Source organism: Crotalus tigris, unplaced genomic scaffold (genome assembly GCF_016545835.1).
Source record: "Crotalus tigris isolate CLP2741 ecotype Arizona unplaced genomic scaffold, ASM1654583v1 scf7180000021297.40958, whole genome shotgun sequence".
Classification (NCBI taxonomy): domain Eukaryota; kingdom Metazoa; phylum Chordata; class Lepidosauria; order Squamata; family Viperidae; genus Crotalus; species Crotalus tigris.
In genome coordinates this window covers 7,150-30,852 of record NW_024098442.1, presented here as the reverse complement: position 1 = coordinate 30,852, position 23,703 = coordinate 7,150, and the positions used below count along the sequence as shown (strand labels likewise).

General features: G+C 50.5%; 1 protein-coding gene across 1 annotated transcript; it reads right to left on the bottom strand.

Moving 5' to 3' along the window:
• Window positions 1–843: 843 nt before the first annotated feature.
• LOC120320296 (forkhead box protein N1-like) lies at window positions 844–22,939 on the bottom strand (the record flags this gene model as incomplete). The annotated part of the gene is made up of 6 exons (XM_039369896.1): window positions 22,813–22,939; window positions 21,547–22,023; window positions 20,223–20,330; window positions 16,369–16,499; window positions 11,488–11,584; window positions 844–1,051 (listed from the first exon to the last, which is right to left on the bottom strand). Coding segments are annotated over exons 1-6 (1,141 nt in total), but the record flags the coding sequence as incomplete, so codon positions are not given.
• Window positions 22,940–23,703: the final 764 nt, after the last annotated feature.

Sequence of the window (23,703 nt, the reverse complement as noted above, 5' to 3'; positions counted from 1 at the left end):
CTAGTCCAACCCCCCTGCTCAGGCAAGAAACCCTATACCATTTCAGACAAATGGCTGTCCAGTCTCTTCTTGAAAACTTGCAGTGTTGGAGCATTCACCACTTCTGGAGGCAGGTTGTTCCACTGGTTAATTGTTCTCACTGTCAGGAAGTTTCTCCTTAGTTCTAGGTTGCTTCTCTCTTTGGTTAGTTTCTACCCAATGCTTCTTGTCCTGCTTTCTTCAGGGGCTTTGGAGAATAGCTTGACTCCCTCTTCTTTGGGGCAGCCCCTGAGATATTGGAACTCTGCTATCATGTCCCCCCTCGTCCTTCTCTTCGTTAAACTAGACAGATCCAATTCTAGCAACCGTTCCTTATGTTTTAGCCTCCAGTCCCCTAATCATCTTTGTTGCTCTTCTCTGCACTCTTTCTAGAGTCTCAGCATCTTTTTTACATCGTGATGACCAAAACTGGATGCAGTATTCCAAATGTGGCCTTATCAAGGCCTTGTAAAGTGGTATTAACCCTTCACGTGATCTTGATTCTATCCCTCTGTTAATGCAGCCTAGCACTGTGTTGGCCTTTTTGGCAGCTGCTGCATACGGCTGGCTCCTATTTAGGTGATTGTCCACTAGGACTCCGAGGTCCCTCTCACAGTTACTACTATTGACGGGGAACGACCCGTCTCTCTAGCTTTCCCACCTGCCCCAAAAGGGAGACCCCATCTTGCCAAACCGGGGCTACTAAGGGGGGGGATCCTGCGCCCTCCTGCCCCCCTGCCTGCCACTCCTGGGGGCTGTTTCCCAGCGAGGCCCCCCCCAGCACCCGGGGCACAGAGGCTGGCTTTGCTGCCAATGGGGCCCCACCTGGCTTGGCCATGCTTTTCCGGACAGCCACGGGATCCTTTCTTTTCCACTTCTGGAGCTCCTCCTGCATCTTGTCAATCTTGGCCGGGTTGAGGGCCCACAGGCAGCCCTTCCGCGAGGAGCTGCCCATCTTGTTCTCCACTTTCTCAAAGCATTTGTTCAGGGACAGGTTGTGCCGGACCGAGTTTTTCCAACCATCGGGAGCCGTCTAGACAGCGACAAACACAGGAAACACAGCAGTTCAGACGGCTGCAATTTTGAGGGAGAGTTGGCCTAGGCCAGGGGTCTTCCAACTGGGTCCTTGGGTGACTTGTGGACTTCAACTCCCAGAATTCCTCAGCCAGGAGGCTTTATGACAGGGGTCGTCCAACGTGGCCCTTGGATGACTGGTGGACTTCAACTCCCAGAATTCCTTGGCCAGCGTGCCTGGCTGAGGAATTCTGGGAGTTGAAGTCCACAAGTCATCAAAGGGCCACGTTGGAAGACCCCTGGACTAGGGATTCAATAGTGAAGGCACCAGGCTAGAAATCAGGTGGTTGTGAGTTCTAGCCCTGCCCTGGGCATGAGAACCAGTTGGGTGACTTTAGGCTGGTCACCCTCCCTTTCCTTGTCTTCAGTTTCTTTTTTTAAAAAAAATGTATTTAATTTTATTCATTTATAACAGTGGTTCTCAACCTGTGGGTCGGGACCCCATTTGGGGTCGAACGACCATTTCACGGGGGTCACCAAACAATGTAGTCCGTCATTTTCCCCCCTTTTCCTTAGCTGTGCTACTCCCTTTTATTCTATTGGCTTTTGAAAGCCAATAGAATAGACTCTCTTGAATAGAGTCTAATTCTATTGGCTTTCAAAAGCCAATAGGAATTGTCCAGGCTGTCTCGGCCCTGCTGAGCCCGCCAAAAGTCCCAGTCTGCAAACGGTGCTGCACCCGTTGAGTAGTCCTCGACTTACAACCGGTTGGGGGTCACGGCATTAAAAAGGTTGAGAACCACTGTTCTAGACAAATGGCTGTCCAATCTCTTAAAAGCCTCCAGCGATGGTGCACCCACAACTTCTGGTGGCAAGTAGTTCCACTGGTAAACTGGAACTGCTGGGTCTTTCGGTTTACTTAGGCGGCTTTGGAGGGCTTTGTCGCTACGGTGATGCTGTGTGTGGCTGCTCTGTTGGTTGTTTCTGAGATATTTTTGATGTGTGGCAGTTTGTGTTGATTGTGCTGCGGTGGGCTGAGTAGTCAGGCGCCTTTTGATAAAGTTGTTTTTCTTGGTCTCTTTCCTTTTCTTGATGTTCAGGGTTGCTGACCTGTGTTTGTGTTCATCGAAACAGGGTCATCTAGTCCAGCCCCCATCTCAGATTGGACCCATCTCTTAGTATAGGGGTCCCCAACCCTTGGCTATTTTATGACTTGTGGATTTCAACTCCCAGAATTCCTGAGCCAGCATGGGAGTTGGCTCAGTTTGGAAACCACTCCCCCTTCCCTCAGCATGGCTGGCTCAGGAATTCTGGGAGTTGAAGTCCACCAGTCATGAAGGGGCCGTAGTTCCCCCATGCTGGCTCAGGAATTCTGGGAGTTGAAGTCCACAAGTCATAAAGTGGCCAAGGTTGGGGACCCCTGTGTTAGTATATTGTCGCTGTGTCTATAAAAGAGTATTCGCTAGTTGGGTTTAAGAGTTGGGGTTTCAGGACCCCTGGCCTTTAAGGCGCCCTGTTCATTGATTCATCAACAGGCCCCACCATGCAAGCTTCTATCTCGTCACCTGATGGGTTTCGGTCTCAGATTTCTGCACTTATGACTTATTCTTATTGTGAGATAAAAAAAGCCACAGGGACAAACTGTATCAACAACAGCCTCAGCACCGTCAGTTCTACGGGGCGAGCATTTTCAGGTCCTAAATGATGCAGACAGGGGTATCTTTGGGAGTAGCAGAATGTGCCTCTGCTGTTTCTAGAAGCATCTTGGAAGGGAGTCCAGAACAGGGGGAGGGGGAGGGGGAGGAGGAAGAGGAAGAGGAGGAGAAGGAGGAGGAGGATGTGGAGGAGGAGGAAGAGGAGAACTGCTGTGGAATCCTTTGTGCTCTCTGAGCTGGGTGGTTTTCTTGCAGACATTTCATTACCCAACTAGGTAACATCATCAGCACTAGAAGGTTTGTGGAGAGGAGGAGGAGGGGGGGGAGGAGGAGGAGGAGGAGGAGGAGGAGGAAGAGGAGGAGGAGGAGGAGGAGGAGAAGAACTGTGGTCTCTGAGCTTGGTGGTTTTCTTCCAGACATTTCATTACCCAACTAGGTAACATCATCATTATGTTATAAATCAGTGGTTCTCAACCTTTTTAATGCCGTGAGCCCCAACCGGTTGTAAGTCGAGGACTACTCGACTGGTGCAGCACCGTTTGCAGAATGGGGCTTTTGGCCCCATAGAATAAAAGGGAGTAGCACAGCTAAGGAAAAGGGGGGAAAAAATGGCGGGCTGCGTTGTTTGGCAACCCCCGTGAAATGGTTGTTCGACCCCAAATGGGGTCCTGACCCACAGGTTGAGAACCACTGGTCTAGAATGGAACAGGGTCTCCTGCTTGAGCAAGGGGTTGGACTAGATGACCTCCAAGGTCCCTTCCAACTCTGGTATTCTGTTATAAATCACATCCATGAACACCAACTAGAAATCTGAAGATGGGGCAAAAACTCAATTTCACAATACACGGACAGATTTAATCGGAGGGAAATACTGTCCATTTTGGAGCAAGCTAAGTCCAAAACCAGCAGAGAATTCCTGGAAGCCTGGCAAGCCGGCCATCCACAGGCACGCAGAGATAAACAACATTTACATGCCATTCCAGAGACTCAAAAAGGAAAGCAAAGGACCAAAATACATCCTCATCTGTGATCAAGACCCAGATAAGCAGAGATCAACAGAAAGATTAACACTGACTAGATCAAACATCAAGAAGTAAGCAACACCCCAGTCAAGGAACTACCAAACTCAGACAAACAAGCTAACAGTAAACAACAGCCTACTCAAGGAACCACCAAGAATACTCCCGCCAGCACTTGCATGTAAACGGAGAGCAACCTCCCTCCCCTTCTTGCACCGGTGATGTTATCTAGTTTGGTTATGAAATGTCTGCAAGAAAACCACCAAGCTCAGAGAGCACAAAGGATTCCACAGCAGTTCTCCTCTGTCTCTTCCCATCTCCTCCTCTTCCTCTTCCCTTCCTCTTCTTCCTCTTCCTCCTCCTCTTCCTCCTTCTCCCCCTCTTCCTCCTCCTTCCTTCATCCCCCTCCCTTCTAGCATTGAAGATGTTACCTAGTTGGGTAATGAAACGTCTCCAAGAAAACCACCCAGCTAAGAGAACACCAAGGACCCCACAGTCTTCCTCCCCCTGCTCTTCCTCCTCCTTCCCCTCCTCCTCCTCCTTCTGTCACCTCCCTCCCTTCCAGCATTGAAGATGTTACCTAGTTGGGTAATGAAACGTCTCCAAGAAAACCACCCAGCTCAGAGAATACCAAGGACCCCACAGTCCTTCTTCCTCCTCCTCCCCCTCCTCCTCCTCCCCTCCCCCTCCTCTTCCTCTTCCTCTTCCTCCTCCTCCTTGCCAACCCTACTCTCTTCTATCACTGACAATGTTCCCTAGTTGGGTCACAAAACTTCTGCAAGGATACCTCCCAGCTCAGAGAGCACCAAGGACCCCACAATCTTCTTCTTCCTCCTCTTCCTCCTCCCCCTCCTCCCCCTGCTCCTCCTCTTGCTCTTCCTTCTCCTCCTCCTCTCCCCCCCCCCCGCCAACCCCACCATCAGCCATGATGTCCCCTAGTTTTGTCAGGAAACCTCTGCAAGGGATCCTCTCTTCTCCCAGCGCCTGGGGGGGATCTGTGGCTGTCAAAGTGGGAGGGGGCCTTGGACGGGCTCCGGGCGCAGACTCGGGCCCCGTGGCCCTGACCGTTGGGGGCCAGGCTCCCTCCTGCCCCATAGGCAGCGGCAGGCCTTCCAGATCAGCCGGGGAGACGGGGGGGGGGATGCCGGTGCCCTCCGCTGGAGGCTCGCCAGACGCCCAGATGCTGGCGCGGCCCCGGGGTCTCCCGCACCCGGGGGGGGGGTGGGACCCCTTTCACGGGCGATGCGGGGATGTCAGCCAGGGACGTGGAGCTGCCGCGGTTCTCCGCCTGGGCGGAGCGGCTGCCGGCGGCGCTGAGCTCAGGAAACTCCGTTTGTTTCCAGGCGCAGAAGCTCCCCGCCCGCCGCCAACGGCTGCCAAAGGCTGGCGCAGCAGATCGGATCACCTTGGGAAGCGGATCCTGCCTGCCGGCCGAAAGCGGGGAGGCTGTTTTCCTGCTGGAAAAGGTGCGCCGGTCCTTCCCCCCCCCCCCCGGGCTGAACGTGCGTTTTCTTCCCGGTTGGTGAGAGGCGCAGAGGCGCCCCTGCCCTCCCCCCGGGCGGAGCTGTCGACGGGGAAGCGCCGCTTAGGCCAGTGTTTCTCAATCTTGACCATTTGAAGGCATGTGGACTTCAACTCCCAGAATTCCACAGCCAGCAACGCTGGCTGTGGAATTCTGGGAGTTGAAGTCCACATGCCTTCAAATGGTCAAGGTTGAGAAACACTGCCTTAGGCAGAGCGGAGACAGGAGCCCCGCCCGCGACGACACAGAACAGGTGCCAGGAAGGTGCAAGGAAGGCCGGCTCCATTAGCTCCGGAAAAGTCCGGGACTCCTCGGCTTACGACCACATCCAAGCCCCCCGCCAAGCTTCTGTCGCTAAGTGAGGCCGTCGTTCAGTGCCTTTGGCCCCGCTTTGCGACCGCGTTAGGGGAATCCTTGCAGCTGTTAAGGTAGTCACACCCTCCTGAAGGGAATTTGGCTTCCCACCTTGACTTTGCTTGGCAGAAGGTCGCAAAAGGGATCGTGTGACCCTCCCCCCCTCCCAGGGATGCTGCGACCGTCGTAAATATGAGCCGGTTGCCGAGCGTCTGGATTTTGATGACATAACCGTGGGGATGCTGCGATGGTCATTACATGTGAAAAATGTTCATAACCCCCATTTTTCAGTACCGTTGTTACTTTGAATGGTCACTAAATGAATAAAGTGAAGGAATGCCTGTACTGGAATGTCTGAAATGGTAAATAGGATTTCCTGCCTGAGCAGGGGGTTGAACTAGATGATCTCCAAGGTCCCTTCCAACTTTATTATGGATCATCGCACAGTCAGCCAGATGTTCAGGCTGGATTTGGCATTTTGTCTACCTATCGAGTCCTTACCCAGAACCTGGGATAGGCAGATGTGGATGAACTTTATTATTATTATTGTTATTATTATTATTGTTATTATTATTATTACTACTACTATTACTACTATTATTACTGCACTGCATTGTGTTACAGACAATCCTTGACTTACGACCTGTCGTTTAATTACCCCTCAAAGTTACAACAGCACTGAAAAAAGTGACTTCTGACCAGTTTTCGCACTTATGATCATTGTGGCATCTCTGTGTCCGCATGATCAGAATTCAGGCCCTTGGCAGCTGACTCGTATTTATGACGGTCGCATTGTCCCGGGGGTGTCACGTGAGCCCCTTTGGCGATCTGACCAACAAAGTCAATGGGGGGGGAAGCCTGATTCACTTAACGACTGTGTGACTACCTTACCAACTGCACTGATTCACTTAACTGGGGCAAGAAAGGACATAAAATGGGGCAAAACTCACTTAACAACTGTCTTGCTTAGCAATGGAAATTTTGGGCTCAGTTGGGGCCGTAAATTGAGGACTACCTGTACGTTACATTATAATATTTATCATATATGTTTCATTTTATCACTTTGTTTATGTGATGGAGGCTCCGAAGGGCCGGTGGCTCCTGTCCTCTGCCTGGACCATGGGTAGGCAACCTTGGCTCTTTTATGACTGGTGGACTTCAACTCCCAGAATTCTTGAGCCAGCATGGGGGATCTATGGCCCCCTTCATGACTGGTGGACTTCAACTCCCAGAATTCCTGAGCCAGCATGGGGGATCTATGGCCCCCTTCATGACTGGTGGACTTCAATTCCCAGAATTCCTGAGCCAGCCATGCTGAGGGGAAAGGGAGAGGTTTCCAAGCTGAGTAATGCTGGCTCAGGAATTCTGGGAGTTGAAGTCCATACATGCCAGATGGGTTACCCGCAGCATTTTATAAATGTTTACAAGATATATATTAAGCTTACTCAGGAAAGAAGTTTGTAATGAGGTGTGTTACAAGAGGCTAAATTACCAAATACTTGGACAGAAGCGAATCTCACTTTAATACCAAAAGAAGATTCAGATTTGATACAGATAAAGAACTATAGAGCATCATAATGCGGATTATAAAATGTTTGCCTCAATAATAGCAAAGAGGCTGAAAAGATTTCTGACTGAATTTGTTCATCCAGACCAAAATGGACTTCTACCCAAAAGACAAATAAAAAATAACCTAAAAATTATTTTGGATATCCTGGAATATTATGAAATGCATCCAGGAAAACAAATGGCCCTATTTTTTTTAGATGCACAGAAAGCCTTTGATAATGTAAATTGGCAAAGAAATCGTGGGTGCTCCATCGCTGGAGGTTTTAAAGAAGAGACCGGACAGTCACTTGTCTGATATGGTATACGGTCTCCTGTATGAGCAGGGGGCTGGACTAGAAGACCTCCAAGGTCCCTTCCAACTATTCTATTCTATTCTATTCTATTCTATTCTATTCTATTCTATTATTTTACATTCTATTCCTATTCTATTCTATTCCAATTCCTATTCCTACTCCTATTTTATTCTATTTTCCTATTCTATTCTATTCTATTCTGTTCCTTATTTTAATTCTATTCTATTCTATTCAAATCTATTCTATTCCTATTCCTATTCTATTTTCCTATTCTATTCTATTCTATTCTATTCTATTCTATTCTATTCTATTCTATTCTATTCTATTCCATTCTATTCCTATTCTATTCTATTTTCCTTTCTATTCAGTTCCTTATTTTAATTCTATTCTATGCTACGCTATGCTATGCTATTCTTCTTATCTAGTTCTGTTCTGTTCTGTTCTGTTCTATTCTTCCGATGCCAACGTAAAGCGTCCTGCCAACCCAGAGGTTTCTCTATTCTGCGGCCGCTCAAAGCAGGATTATCGCTTAGCTGGGTGTCTCGGCCCTGAGAAGGGAGGGGCAGCCAGCAATGCCCTGCAGAGATTCCCAGGGGATTTTTTTCCACGCAGGGTGAGGCCCCTGGCAGGTGTTCAGAGGGGCAGGCTGCCAAAATGGCCCTCCTTTAGGGCGAGGCCTCAGAGGGTAAGAGCTGAGCTTCTGGCCGTTCCCAAAGATCAAGCAGGACGGGTCCTTGGGAAGGCTCAGAGCTGATTGTAATGGGATGGGAGACCACCAGGAAGCCCTAGGAACGTAAAACTGATCTGGGAAAAAGTGGGGGAAAAAACTTCTCTTGTCTTTACAGGGGTGGTTCTGTGGCTGCCCCCAACCCTTGCATGCTAGGATTCAAAGTCTTCCGATAAAACTCCAGGGATGTGTCTGCATAATGGGGAGGTGGGGGGTCAGGGTCTTGTCTCAACTTCATGGAGGGGGCTTGAGTTTGCCTACAGCCCCTCCTGGCTTTTCTGGCTGGAGGGAGAGCAACGCCCTCCTGTGTTTTGTTCAGCTGGCATTCAGGTTGGGTTAGACCAGGGGTAGGGCAGCCTTGGCTCTTTTATGACTTGCGGACTTCAACTCCCAGAAATCCTGAGCCAGGCAAGCTCCAGATGATCAGGGGACTGGAGGCTAAAGCATATAAGGAAAGGCTGCTGGAATTGGGTATGTCTAGTTTAATGAAGAGAAGGATGAGGACAGGATAGCAGCCTTCCAGTCTCTCAGGGGCTGCCCTAAAGAAGAGGGAGTCAAGCTATTTTCCAAAGCGCCTGAAGGCAGGACAAGAAGCAACGGATGGAAACTAACCAAGGAGAGAAGCAACCTAGAACTAAGGAGGAACTTCCTGACAGTGAGAACAATTAACCGGTGGAACAACCTGCCTCCAGAAGCGGTGAATGCTCCAACACTGGAGGTTTTTAAGAAGAGACTGGACAGCCATTTGTCTGAAATGGTACAGGGCAGGAGTAGGCAACCTTGGCTCTTTTATGACTTGTGGCTTCAACCCCCAGAATTCCTGAGCCAGCATGGCTGGCTCAGGAATTCTGGAAGTTGAAGTCCACGAGTCATAAAAGAGCCAAGGTTGCCTACCCCTGGTATAGGGTTTCCTGCCCGAGCAGGGGGTTGGACTAGATGACTTCCAAGGTCCCTTCCAACTTTATTATTATTATTATAAGTCATAAAAGAGCCAAGGCTGCCTACCCCTGGGGTAGACATTCCTTCTGCTGATCCTCTGAAGTGGAAGAGCAGAGGATGGGCAGGGTCCCAGGGAGTGGGGAGGGTCAAAGGGGTCCTCTCCTGCTCCTGGCTACTAATACAGGTCCTTAGCAGGCCGGATTGTCTCCCCCCTGCTCCAAGCACTAAGAAGCCAGCCTTGTTAGGATAAGAAGCCAGAAGAGGGAGACTGAATCCCCCCCCCCCCGGGACCCCGGCAGTCCTTGCCATCCTTTGTAGGGCAAAACACCAGGAAAATAATAGGGTGGGAGCACCCCAAGGGAGGAGAAGCAGAAGGGCGCTGGGCCTGGCTGCTGATGCCAATCCCCAAATTCGGCCCGGCCTTTGTTTGCTGTTCTGCCCACCCAGCCACCCTGGCCTGGCATTAAGCCAAGCCCTGCCAGGTGTCCAGACCCTCCAGACCTCAGCGGTGAAAAGAAAGGCAGATGCCGTTCAGGTGCACCCTCCCAGCCCAGAAGGATTTCTCAGCTTTGCCCACTTGAAAATGGGTGGATTTAAATTCCCAGAATTCCCCAGCCAGCACGCTTTAAAACAGATGGACTTCTACTCCCAGAATTCCTTAGCCATCTTGTTTTTAAAAAGTGAGATTTCAACTCCCAGAATTCCCCACCCATCCTGCTTTAAGAGGAATGGACTTCCACTCCCAGAATCCCCCAGCCAGCCTGCTTTGAGAGGGGACGACTTCCACTCCCAGAATCCCCCAGCCAGCCTGCTTTGAGAGGGGACGACTTCCACTCCCAGAATTCCCCAGCCAGCATGCTTTAAAACAGATGGACTTCAACTCCCAGAATTCCTTAGCCATCTTGTTTTAAAAAAGTGAGATTTCTACTCCCAGAATTCCCCACCCATTCTGCTTTAAGAGGAATGGACTTCCACTCCCAGAATTCCGCAGCCAGCATGCTTTAAGAGGGGTGGGCTTCCACTCCCAGAATTCCCCTGCCAGCCTGCTTTAAGAGGGAAGGACTTCCAGAAACCCCCAGCCAGCCTGCTTTAAGACGGCTGGACTTCAACTCCCAGAATTCCGCAGCCAGCCTGCTTTAAGAGGGAAGGACTTCCACTCCCAGAATCCCCCAGCCAGCATGTTGGCTGGGGCATGCTGGGAGTTGAAGTCCATGCATCTGAAAGTTGCTAAGCTTGAGAAAGGCTGTGCCTGCCCATCGCTCCCTCTGCCCTTTGAGCAGCGGAAGCCTCCTAATTTTTGGCGTGTCTGTTCTTGCGCAAGGCCCCTCCGCACCCCCATTCCGAGGAGCAGGTGCTGGGTGCTTCAAAGAGGCTGCCGGACAGACGTAGGAGTTGAGCCGAGCAGCCGGTTGCATCACCACCCCCCTTGCAAGGGAGGCCGGAGGAGTTCATTGTGTCATTGGGGTGTTTTCCCCAGCACTGCATGTTTTCTTCTTGCGCCAGTAAATTGCGCCTCCATCCCTTGGCGCTGCTCTCTGGGAGCCACTCGGGGCCCTTCTAAGATTTCTGGGATTTTGGAAGAAAAACAGCAGGCCGGCCCGCCTAGGCGCCCTGGGGACATGCTTTAAATATGCATTTTTTTCATGCGCAAAGGAAGCAACAGACACCCGGGCATCCAGCAGCCGAAATGCAGGCTGACCCACTTGGATCAATGGTCCCAATTGTGCTTTTCCCTGACTAACAGACGCTGCGGTCTTTGGGGGGCTTAATTTGGGGGGGGGGGAGAAAGGAAGGCATTGGGGATCTTTCACTTTGCGTCCCCTCCCACTGGGTGTCCCCCGTCCTTCCCCAGGGGTGGGTGAAGGGAGGCTGATGCACTGGACAGGGGTTTAGCTGCTGTCAGGTCGTCTGTCTGTGGCCCAGCCCAGGGGTACCCAACCTCGTCCACTTTAAGACTTGTGGACTTCTGCTCCCAGAATTCCCCAGACAGAGATATAAAAAAACATCTTTTTATATTGTGGTGACCCAAACTGGGTGCCGTATTCCAAGTGTGGCCTTACCACGGTGTTACAAAGCGGTACTAACACTTCACGTAATCTAGATTCTATCTTCTCTTTGTTAAGGCAGCCCAGCACTGTGTTGGCTTTTTTGGCTGCTGCCGCACGCGGCTGGCTCAGATTTAAGTGGTTGTCCACAAGAACTCCGAGATCCCTCTCACAGTTGCTTCCTAATCTGCAAGGAACGACCTAATCTGTACCCGTGCATTGGGTTTTTCTTGCCTTACTTTTCTCACCGCTGAATTATATCTGTTCCCAAGCCCAAATTGCTGGTGCCTCTGCGGATGGGAAGAAGCACCTCCAGAGATAACGTGACTCACCTTGAAGTAAGGGAAGTGGTCGGTCATGAAGTTGTAAATCTCGCTGACAGGTAGACTCCCGGTTTTGCTGTTCTTGAGGGCCATAAATATGAGGATGCTGTGGAGGAGAGGGAACAAACCATGGTTAGCAGGGACTTGCTTTGCTATATGGGTGGAGGGTGACGGGGGAAAGAACCCCGGGAGATAATAATAATAATAATAATAATAATAATAATAATAATAATAATAATAATAATAATAATAATAATAATAATTCTGGCTACACAAGACCAAGCCTTAAGGACAAATGCATACAAAGTCAAAATTGAGAAGACAGCAACAGACAGTAAGTGCCGCCTATGCAAAGAAGCTGAAGAAACAGTGGACCACTTGGTAAGCTGTTGCAAGAAGATTGCACAAACTGATTACAAGCAGCGGCATGACAAAATAGCAACAATGGTGCATTGGAAGATCTGCAAAAAATATCATTTGCCTGTAAGCAAAAACTGGTGGGATCATAAAATAGAGAAAGTCATAGAAAATGATAAAATTAAACTGCTCTGGGACTTCAGAATTCAAACAGACAAGCACCTGCAACATAACACCCCAGACTTAACAATTGTCGATAAGAAAGACAAAAAAGTCTGGATAGTGGACGTGGCAGTGCCTGGAGATAGCAGAATAGAAGAGAAAGAACTGGAGAAGATAACAAAATACAAAGACCTACAAATAGAAATAGAAAGACTGTGGCAAAAGCAAGCAAGGGTAGTACCAATAGTCATAGGCTCCTTGGGTGCAATCCCAAAACAACTGGAGCACCACTTGAACACCATTGGCATTGACAAATTCGCTATTAGTCAATTGCAAAAGGCAGCCTTATTAGGAACTGCTTCCATCCTGCGACGATACCTGTAATACCATCAAACATCCACATCTGCCTATCCCAGGTCCTGGGTAAGGACTCGATAGGTAGACAAAATGCCAAATCCAGTCTGAACATCTGGCTGACTGTGCGATGATTGATAATAATAATAATGATGATGATGATGATGATGGTGGTGGTGGTGGTGATGGTGGTGGTGGTCATCTAGTCCAACCCCCTGCTCAGGCAGGACAACCTATACCAGTGATGGCGAACCTTTTACAGACCGAGTGCCCAAACTGCAACCCAAAACCCACTGATGTATCACTGGGTGCCAGGTGGGCGTGGCCCATTGGGTGGGCGTGGCTGCGGTGGTAACGGCAGACTGGGTGGGGCTAAAAAGTTCAATCAATCAATTCTAACTTAGTGAGATCTTTTTTTTCCCCGCGAGAAGTTGAAATTGATTGATTGATTGAACCTTTTTTTTTTTTTTTTGCACACGGGAGGTTTTATAAAAGGTTTTATAAACCCCAGCTGAAGGCCTAGGACTGGGGCAACGGCACGCGTGCCCAATGAGAGGGCTCTGAGTGCCACCTGTGGCACGCATGCCATAGGTTCGCCACCACAGCCCTATACCATTTTTGGACAAATGGCTGTCCAGTCTCTTCTTAAAGATTTCCAGTGTTGGAGCATTCACCGTTTCTGGAGGCAGGTTGTTCCACTGGTTAGTTGTTCTAACAGTCAGGAATTCTCCTTAGTTCCAGGTTGCTTCTCTCCTTGATTAGTTTCCATCCATTGCTTCTTGTCTTGCCTTCAGGTGCTTTGGAGAACAGCTTGACTGCCTCTTCTTTGGGGCAGCCCCTGAGATATTGGAACACTGCTATCCTGTCCCCCCTCGTCCTTCTCTTCGTTAAACTGGACATACCCAATTCCAGCAACTGTTCCTTATATGTTTTAGCCTCCAGTCCCCTGATCATCTTTGTTGCTCTTCTCTGCACTCTTTCGAGAATGAGGGACTCCAGCATGGTGGAGGAGACCTGTTCAGCACCTGAGGTCTTGGACTCTGGAACTGACCGGGGCAATGCAGACCACCTCTGAACCCACAGAGGGTCCAGGATGTGGGAAGAATTTATAAATTATATAACTGTGTTAGAAATATTGTATATGGCAGGGCTTTTCAACCAGTGCTACGGGTACCACCTGTGGTCCATTGGCACCTGGCAGGTGATACGCGACCATCCTAGAAAAGGGGTAGCGGGGGAGGGGAATGAGCTGAACCGATGACAGCACTGCACATGCCTGAGCGAGAGACGGCTGGAGCTGCAGGGCTCAGCGGAAGCGCCAGGATCAGTGCCGCTTTCCAGCTGATCGGCGCTTCTTTGGGGCTGTCAGGGCTCAATGGAAGCGCCAGGATCAGCGCCAGGCTCCAGCTGGAAAGCAGCACTGATCCTGGTGCTTTTGCTGAGCCCAGAAGAAGCACCAATCAGCTGGAAAGCAGCACTGATCCTGGCGCTTCTGCTGAGTCCAGAAGAAGCGCCGATCAGCTGGAACGTTGCAGCCTCTCCAGGGTCTTGTGATTGACATTCAGATGCTTGGCAACTGATTCATATTTATGACAGTCACAGTCTCCCAGGGTCACGTGAAGTGACCAAAACCTGCTGCAACCACCCAGCAGATGGGGGGAATAAAAACCAAACACCCCACCCCCATTGCCAATCCTCAACAGAAATGCTCACAACAATGAAAACCTAAGACAGGAGGAAGAGCACCGCCAGGTGGGCAGGCAGGTGTCTTGCTCGGCTGTGGCTTGGGGGGCACTTTTTTCAGGGCCATTGTAACTTCGAACAGTCATTAAGCGAACTGTTGTAAGTCGAGGACTACCTGCACTTCATCACTTTTTCCCTTTTCTTTTTTTTGGTCATCAAGTTTTTGACACCTTGCTAGGCGACTGGTGGTATTCGGATATTGCCATATCCTAAAAGTGGTACAATGGGTGAAAAGGTTGAAAAGCCCTGCACTACCAGGCCGTGGTATAGGGAATCATAAGTTTGCCAACGTAGGTCTCCAGCAAAGTTACTGTTGAACAGCCTCCAAAATCCTTTTGAACTTACAGCAAACGTAAATAATTGTTAAACACTTATTTCAAATTATAAACGCCCACAAGCAAGCACAGAAAAATTAAATGAACACAATGGGAAGATAATTATAACACAGTTCAAAAGAAGAGACTCAATCCACATCTTTTGACTTAATTAATCAGGGGTGAGGCATCAACACATACATACATCTATGCCCCTCAAGTGTCACCCTAGAACAAGGTAGGCAACCTCGGCTCTTTTATGACTTGTGGACTTCAACTCCCAGAATTCCTGAGCCAGGGTGGGGGAAACTATGGCCCCTTCATGACTGGTGGACTTCAATTCCCAGAATTCCTGAGCCAGCCATGCTGAGGGGAAAGGGAGAGGTTTCCAAGCTGTGCCATGCTGGCTCAGGAATTCTGGGAGTTGAAGTCCTTGAGTCATAAAAGAGCAAAGGTTGCCTACCCCTGCCCTAGTACCAGTTCGTACACACACTCACACCCCGCAAGATTCACACCAAGGACAGGCTCCCCTATAAAGCAGCCCTTTTGTATCCCATCTTCTCTGTAGCTACCCCCACAGGCAAGCAAGCCTCTTTGCTTTTGGCAATAAAGAAATACATCTCTTTTCCTCACATCTGTCTGGATTTCATTTTGATTTGTTCTTGTGCAATCCCGGCTTGAGTTGGAACCCCAAATTATTCTCCTCTGAGGAACTTCACGACGTTTTCCCAGCCGTCTTCCTTACAAAAAGTCTCACTCAAAGGACATTTGGTGGGTTTGCAGAGGTGGGCAAAGTCAGCAATCTGCAGAAAGACTGGCTGGCTTTATTTCCTGATTTGGCACACCTCTGCAGTCCCAATCAGCCGGCTTTTGCGCCTAAGGTCAGACTGGAACTCTCCATCTCCTGGTGATTGGCCCAAAATCACCCAGGCAGCTTTCACACCTAAGGCAGGACTAGAATTCACCATCTCCTGGTGATTGGCCCAAAGTCACCCAGCTGGCTTTCATGCCTAAGGCGGGACTAGAATTCACCGTCTCCTAGTGATTGGCTCAAAGTCACCCAGCTGGCTTTCATGCCTAAGACGGGACTAGAATTCACCGTCTCCTGGTGATTGGCTCAAAGTCACCCAGCTGGCTTTCATGCCTAAGGCAGGACTGGAATTCACCGTCTCCTAGTGATTGGCTCAAAGTCATCCAGCTGGCTTTCATGCCTAAGGCGGGACTAGAACTCACCGTCTCCTGGTGATTGGCTCAAAGTCACCCAGCTGGCTTTCATGCCTAAGGCGGGACTGGAATTCACCGTCTCCTGGTGATTGGCTCAAAGTCACCCAGCTGGCTTTCATGCCTTAAGGCAGGACTAGAACTCACCGTCTCCTGGTGATTGGCCCAAAGTTACCCAGCTGGCTTTCATGCCTAAGGCGGGACTAGAACTCACCAGCTCCTGGTGATTGGCCAAATGTCACCCAGTCGGCATCCATGCCTAAGGCGGGACTAGAATTCACCCTCTCCCTGGCCACGCCCCTGTTCCTTCTGCAGACTCGGCTGCCTCTTAGCTGACTGTGGCCTAGTCTGTGGCCCTGACCCGTCTCCCAAGGCCCTTACAGGCAGAGTTTTTCTTTCTTGGCAAAACCACGAGATCCTTGCACAGTTCCCTCCCCACATTTCCTACAAAATCTGAACTTCAGCCGCGATCGGTGAGCTTCTGCCCTGGACACTCATGGTACATTCTTCAGCCTCTGCCAGGGGCTGGCCTCTTCCTTTCTCCAGGGATTGTGGTAATGTGTATTGGATTGTGTACACCCCTGTTGTCGCAGACATTTCTCCAATTTGCCCCCCCTCCCCATCCTATAGTGGGAACCCGGAGACGTTCCCAATGAGGCTCTGGTCAGTTGGGAGCCAAACTCCGGTGCCCCCGCCGAGGTCCCAGAGCAGCCGGGTGCGAATGCCGGCGAACACTTACCTGTAAGAGTAGATGGGCTTTGGAAAGAGGGGTGGTGGTGGTGGCTGTGGAGGTCCTGGCAGCCCCATCCTCTGGTAGGGGTGGTGGGGAGCCGAGAGGAAGGGGAGCGGAAGGGCGTTGCTGGCGAGATACTGAAAGCAGAAGAAGAGGAGAAATGCAGCTGGGCTTGCTTTCTCGGTCAGATTTTATGGTCAGTCTTTTTAAGGGCAAGGAACTAAAAAATGTGGAAAGTCCATCTTGGATTCTCAAAGCCCGCCAAGAAACGGGCTGAAAGCCACAGAGTGTAATTTGCAATAGTGGCGAATATCAGAGTGAAATTTCATTTAAAAGGCAAATGCAAAGTTCTTCCCTGAGGAAATGATACTTAATTGCATAATTCTAGGATAGGAGATTGAGGGATTGATGGGTGGATGGATGGGTGGATGGGTTATGCTCTGTGCCTTCAAGTCTGTCAACCTATAGAACAGTGTTTCTCAACCTTGACCAGTTTAAGGCATGAGGACTTCAACTCCCAGAATTCCACAGCCAGCATTGCTGGCTGTGGAATTCTGGGAGTTGAAGTCCACATGCCTTAAACTGGTCAAGGTTGGGAAACACTGCTATAGATGGCACAGAATACAGATGGCTGCAACAGCAGAACCCTGCTTCCAAATCCGTGGACAGGAATCACCTTGGTGGGAAAAGATGGAAGGAGAGAGAGGATGACCAGCTGGAGGAGGAGGGATATTCAGAGACAGTAGCGATGGGGACATCGTTGCCCCCCCAAAAATAGTCCAGTTTAGGAGCCGATTGCCATGGAGAAAAAACTATGGGGTCACTAAGAGCCAACACAGACTTGATGACCCATCTTCAAACAAACGGACATTTTGCAATAATTGGCAGATTGCAATTGTCAGTGTAGGCGTCAGCTGTGAACACAACTCCAGGCTGCTACAAGCCAAACGTTTGTGGCAATGTGGGAAAGAGAGGAAGGGAAGCAACGGGCTTCGAGGGGCCAGGTCTAAAAGGGAATGGCATCCCCCACGGAGGGTCAACCCCTCGGATGCTGCTGCCGTTCCACTTTGCAGTCAAGTCCCTCCTCCAGCGGCCCCATCCAGACCATCGGAGTGGCTTCTGCCATGTTGGAGCCCAGCTGCCTGCTTAAGTTGGGGGACGGGATGTCCAGCCCTGGTGCCCCACATCAGCTAGAACCTACGTGGGCGGGGGGGGGAACTCATTTTCTCAAGGGGCCACGTGAGAAACTGGAGCCGTCGTGGAGGGCCGAACTAACATGGCCTGTGAAGACGATATGCAGACATGCACGCACATCCGCACATCGAGAAAAAAAACGCAGTCGCCTTCAAACTACACAGTCCTCTGATTACAATAGTTCATAAAAGGAGATAAAACTCAATGTATTACTTAGCAGCAGAAATTTTGGGCTCAGTTGTCAAGTCAAGCTGTCCTCAACTTGCAACAGTTAATTTAGTGACCGTTCGAAGCTACAAAAGCACTGAAAAAAGGGACATATGATCATTTTTACACTTATGACCGTTGTAGCCTTTTGACGTGTTCAAAATTCAGAAACTCAGCAACTGATCCACTGCTGTGTCCCCAAGGTCATGGGGTCCCCTTCTCTGACCAGCAAAGGCAATAGGGGAAGCCAGATTCACTTAACAACAGTGGCAAAAAGGTCGTAAAATGGGACAAAACTCACTTAGCAACTCTCTCGCTTAGCAACAGTGGTCATAAGTGAAGGATATTTGTAAAAGCAATCCATTCAGGCTGGACAGGGCAGTCAAAAGGCCAGATGTGGACCAGGAGCCGTAAAATGGCCAGGTCTGCCCTTGGGCGTTAATGGTTCAAGGGACCCCTCCCAACTTGAATAGAATAGACTAGACTAGACTAGACTAGACTAGAATAGAATAGACTAGACTAGAATAGAATAGAATTAAAATTAGATTAGATGAATAGAATAGAATAGAATTAAAATTAGATTAGATTAGAATAGAATAGAATTAAAATTAGATTAGATTAGAATAAAATTAAAATTAGATTAGAATAGAATAGGATAGGATAGGATAGGATAGGATAGGATAGGATAGGATAGGATAGCATAGAGCTAGAAGGGACCTTGGAGGTCTTCTAGTCCAGCCACCCCCTCAAGCAGGAGAACCTATACTATCTCAGACAAGTGACTGTGTAGCCTCTTCTTGAAAATCTCCAGTGATGGAGCGCCCACAATTTCTGGTGGCCAGCTGTTCCACTGGTTAATTGTTCTCACTGTTGGGAAGTTTCTCCTTAATTCCAGGTTGCTTCTCTCTTTGGTCAGTTTCCAACCATTGTTTCTTGTCCTTCCCTCTGGCGCTTTGGAGAATAGTTTCACCCCCTCTTCTTTGTGGCAGCCCCTCAGATACTGGAACGCTGCTGTCTTGTCTCCCCTATTTCTTCTTTTCTCTGTGACTCTGTGGACAGTATGATGAAGAGGGGCAGGATGGCTGAAGGTCTCTGACCTTTAATTGGCCGGCATCTGACAGCAATGACCTTGGAAGGAGAGTTTGATAAGCAGCAGATAATCTGAGATAATCAAACCAGGAAGAAGTGACGGGCTCGGTAGGCAGAGCGATGGCCCAAGACTAGCCGAACCAGTTCCAGAGCTGATATAAGCTTGCCTGTGTGTTTTGAAGCTTCTCCAACCTCTCACCTGCAAAAGCCTTGCTCCCGTGACCCATAATCCCCAGCCAGTAGAATCCTGACCTACCCCTGGAATTGCAGAACTTGAAATCCAGGAGATTCAGAAGACCCCAAATTGGGGAAGACCATACAGGGCAAAATGGCCATTCATCAAAAGGCTTTGAAACCAAATGCACAGCTGTAGTATAGGTGGTACCTTGCTCAATAGTAGCAACTAGGAGAGGGATCTTGGAGTCCTAGTGGACCATCCCTTCAATACGAGCCAGCCGTGCGCTGCAGCTGCCCCAAAAGCCAACACAGTGCTGGGCTGCATTAGCAGAGGGATAGAATCAAGATCACAGGAAGTGTTAATACCACTTTACAAGGCCTTGGTAGGGCCACACTTGGAATACGGCATCCAGTTTTGGTCACCACGATGTAAAAAAGATGCTGAGACTCTGGAAAGAGTGCAGAGAAGAGCAACAGAGATGATTAGGGGACTGGAGGCTAAAACATATAAGGAAAGGCTGCTGGAATTGGGGATGTCTAATTTAACAAAGAGAAGGTCGAGGGGGGACATGATAGCTGTGTTACAGTATCTCAGGGGTGCCCCAAAGAAGAGGGAGTCAAGCTATTCTCCAAGGCGCCTGAAGGCAGAACAAGAAGCAACGGATGGAAACTAATCAAGGAGAGAAGCAACCTGGAACTAAGGAGAAACTTCCTAATAGTGAGCACAATTAACCAGTGGAACAGCTTGCAACCAGAAGTTATGGGTGCTCCTTCCTTGGAGCTTTTTAAGGGGAGATTGGACAGCCATTTGCCTGAAATGGTATAAGACTTCCTGCCTGAGCAGGGGTTGGACTAGAAGACCTCCAGGGTCCCTTACAACTGTGTTATTCTGTATAATCTGGGCAGATTTTCCTGAGTTGGTTGAGAAAAAAAACTAGGTATGGACTTCAAGGGGGTACTACCAAGGCTTTTCCTGGACCCCAAGCCGGCCCAGGGTTCAGACCCAGCGCCACAAAGGGCAATTGCCCCCAGATCTCCATCCCAAAGACCCCTCCTCAAATGCCAGTTTGCCTCTTTGGTAGACAGGGAAATAATTCAGCTGCGTTGAATGCAAAGGTCCTCCAGTTACAGGACTTCACTGAGCCTGGCAAATGCAGCCGGAAGCTGTGATGGGCCTTCACTTCAGCCCTTACCTGGTGGAAGGGGTGGGAGGTGCAGTACCCTGGGGGTCCGTGGGGCTGGCAGCAGTAGGGGCCGGGCTGCTCCTCCAGGGGGGCTGTTTTCAGCCTGGCATGGGCCTCCTGTGGGGAAGAGAATGTGGGGGTCCTTGAGATCTCCCCAAAGGACAAAACCCTCTCCTGCCCAGGCCAGAGAGATGTAGGAGCCAACCTAGACCCACGTGGCAGAAACCCAGGGGCCCCGGAGCACGGATGAAGCCCACCCGGCTTCTTGGCCTCCATCACCCATCATCCCCTGCTCCTGCCCTCAATTTTAGGGTTATCTGCTATCGTATCTAGTTCATGCAGCTCTGGGGGGGGGGTTTCCTTCAATCCAGGGGGAGGGCACAGAGGGATCAGTGCCCACCCACCCACCCACCCTTGCAGACCTGTCCCTGTCTGCCACCCTGAGCATAACATTACAGGCACTCCTCGGCTTGCCATGCTTCGTTTAGTGACCGTTCGAAGTTATAACAGCACTGAAAAAAGTGACCTATGGCTGGTTTTCTCTGTTAAGAGCATCATTTTCAGGGTCACGTGATCAACATTTGGCCGCTGGGCAACTGGCTCGTATCGGTGGCTATTGCAGTGTCCCGGGGTCGTGTGATCCCCTTTCAAATTTCTGTGGCTAAGCGAGACCGTCGTTAAGTGAGTTTTGCCCCATTTGATGACTTTTATTGCAACTGGTTGTTAAGCGAATCACTGAAGTTGATAAGTGAGTAACCGGGCGTTGAGTGGATCCAGCTTGCCCCGTCAGCGCCACTTGGCAGAAGGTGGCAAAAGGGGATCACGCGACACCCCCGGGACACACTGCGACCGTCGTAACTCTGAGCCAGCGGCCAAGAATTTTGATCACGCGACCGCCGGGACACTGCAAGGGTTGTGAGAGTGAAAACCGGCCATAAGTTCACTTTTTTCAGGGCTGTTGTGACTTTGAATGGTCGGTAACAACTTTGAGCGGTAAATGAAAATATATAAAAAAGCAAGAATAAAGTGTTCAGGAAATTTAATGTAACCCTTCAGGAATGCAAACAAAACTTTGATGCAATACGGACGCCTGCCTTGGGAGGGATGGGGGTTGGGGCTGGACTAGATGACCTCTGAGGTCCCTTCCAACTCCAGGCTCCTGCCCCCCTCTCGGGTTCAGCAGTTGGGGGGGTCTTCCGGAGGGGGGAGGGGGGGAGGGAGAGACCCTGGCTGGGGGGGGGCTAGATAGTTGAGCCCCAGGCTGCGGAGGCCACTAGGAACCAAGCCCATCGTCCCCGGCGCTGGCTTTCAGCGGGCCACCCAGAGGACTCACCTGGGCCGGCGGCAGGTGGGGCTCCTGCCCGAGGCTGCTGTGCGGCGTCCCGCTGCTCCAGGCCGGATCGGGGCCCAGGTGGGGCAGCTGGGCGGGAAAGCCGTCGAAGGCGTCCTGGGCCGCGCCGGCCGGGAAGGGCTGGCCGGCCTCCCTCGCCAGGGCCAGCCGCGCCTCGGGGAAGGGCTCCGCCGGCCCCGGCCGCTGGTAGGGGTGGAAGGGGCTCCGCCGGGCGCCCCCGGGGAAGCGGCCGCAGGGCGCGGCGCCCCCGTCCTCGTAGGCGGAGCGGCGGGGGGGCTCGGCCGGCGGCGGCACCTCGTAGGCGGCCGTCTCCCGGGGAAGGTGCTGGCCGGCGGGGAAGCGGGCGAAGAGCTGCTCCGGGCAGGGCGGGGAGGCGGCGGAACTGCGCGGGGATCCAGGAGGGCTTCGGTCCGCCCGGCCGTGTCCGTCGCGGGGCTGGCGGTGGAAGCCCGGATGCGCCTGTGGGGAAGAGCCGCGCTGGGGTGTGAGGGACCCCGCGAAGGGGAGGGGGAGGAGAGGAGAGGACGAGGGGGGCAGAAGGGAAGGGAGAACATAGAATGGAGTGGGGTAGAGTAGAGTAGAGTAGAATAGAATAGAGTAGACTAGACTAGACTAGACTAGACTAGAATAGAATAGAATAGAATAGAATAGAATATAGAATAGAATAGAATAAGGAATAGAATAGAATATAGAATAGAATAAATTAAAACAAGAATAGAATATAGAATAGAATAGAATATAGAATGGAGTAGAATATAGAATAGAGTAGAATATAGAATAGAATAGAATAGAATAAATTAAAACAAGAATAGAATATAGAATAGAATAGAATAAGGAATAGAATATAGACTAGAGTAGAATATAGAATAGAATAGAATAAATTAAAACAAGAATAGAATCTAGAATAGGATAGAATAAGGAACACAATAGAATATAGAATATAGAATATAGAATAGAAATTTGGTGGGCAGCTGGAAAAAGCTTGCAGGGGGAGGGAGGTATTTCAGCTTGGCAAGGGGAAGACCCCTCCTAAACCATGCGGTCCTATCTGGCACCACCCCCACCCCTGGTTCCCAGAGGAGGGGCGGCCTCCGTCCCACCCCCTCCCCAACTACATCAGCCCTGTTGCCCTGCCCAGCTCAGCAGAAAGACGGGAGAGCTCAGCTTTTTTGGGATGGGGGGCTTCAAGGACCCCCCTTCCTTCCATCCCTGGGCTGTCTGGAAAGGAGGCCAAGCAGCGATCCTCACCTGCTGGGCAGGGGACACGGTCTCTTCGCAGGCCTGCATGGCGTTTCCACGTGGGTTGCTCTCCAGGGGATCCAGAGAAGGAAACTTGATCCTGGCTTGATCCTGGAGCAAGGAAACCATTGCAGGACTCAGCCAGGAATCTGGGGCAAGAAAAAACAGGACGGGATCAAGGAAGTAAATCACATTTTTTGGGGGGGGAAGGGCTGCTGGGTTCGAGCTCTGCTTTGAACCCCCCCCCAATTCAAAGCAAGGCCCTTCCAGAGAAAAATATTCCTAGCACCCCCATCTCTTCATCCTCCCTCACCAACCTCTGGCAAAGCAACAGCCCAGCGCCCCTCCTTCAGGGAGATTGTGGGGGGGGGGTCTAGAAACATGAAATATACATAAATAAATAAAAGAGATGCCAAGATAAGCCATTTGTCACCAGCGTAGGCAGGGCTGAGTCCCAGGGCGGGCAGCAAGGAGGACGGGTCCGGAGAAGACAGGTAGCGACGGGGGTGTCGTACGGAGGAGCAACAACCGGGAGGCCCTGAGTTCTAGTCCTGCCATAAGCATGGTATGCTGGCTGGGGAATTCTGGGAGCTGATGTCCACATATCTTTAATGTTGCCACGGTTGAGAAACGCTGACTTATATGATGCCGCTGCTATAGGGCAGGGGTCCCCAACTTTGGCCACTTTATGACTTGTGGACTTCAACTCCCAGAATTCCCGAGCCAGCTATGCTGGCTCGGGAATTCTGGGAGTTGAAGTCCACAAGTCGTAAAGTGACCAAGGTTGGGGACCCCTGCTCCAGGGCAGATAAAAAGAAAAAAGAAATCCTCTGTGGAACTCCCATCCACCTGTTCATCCCCTCCCCCACATAAACACACAACAGGGGGCAACCTTCCGCT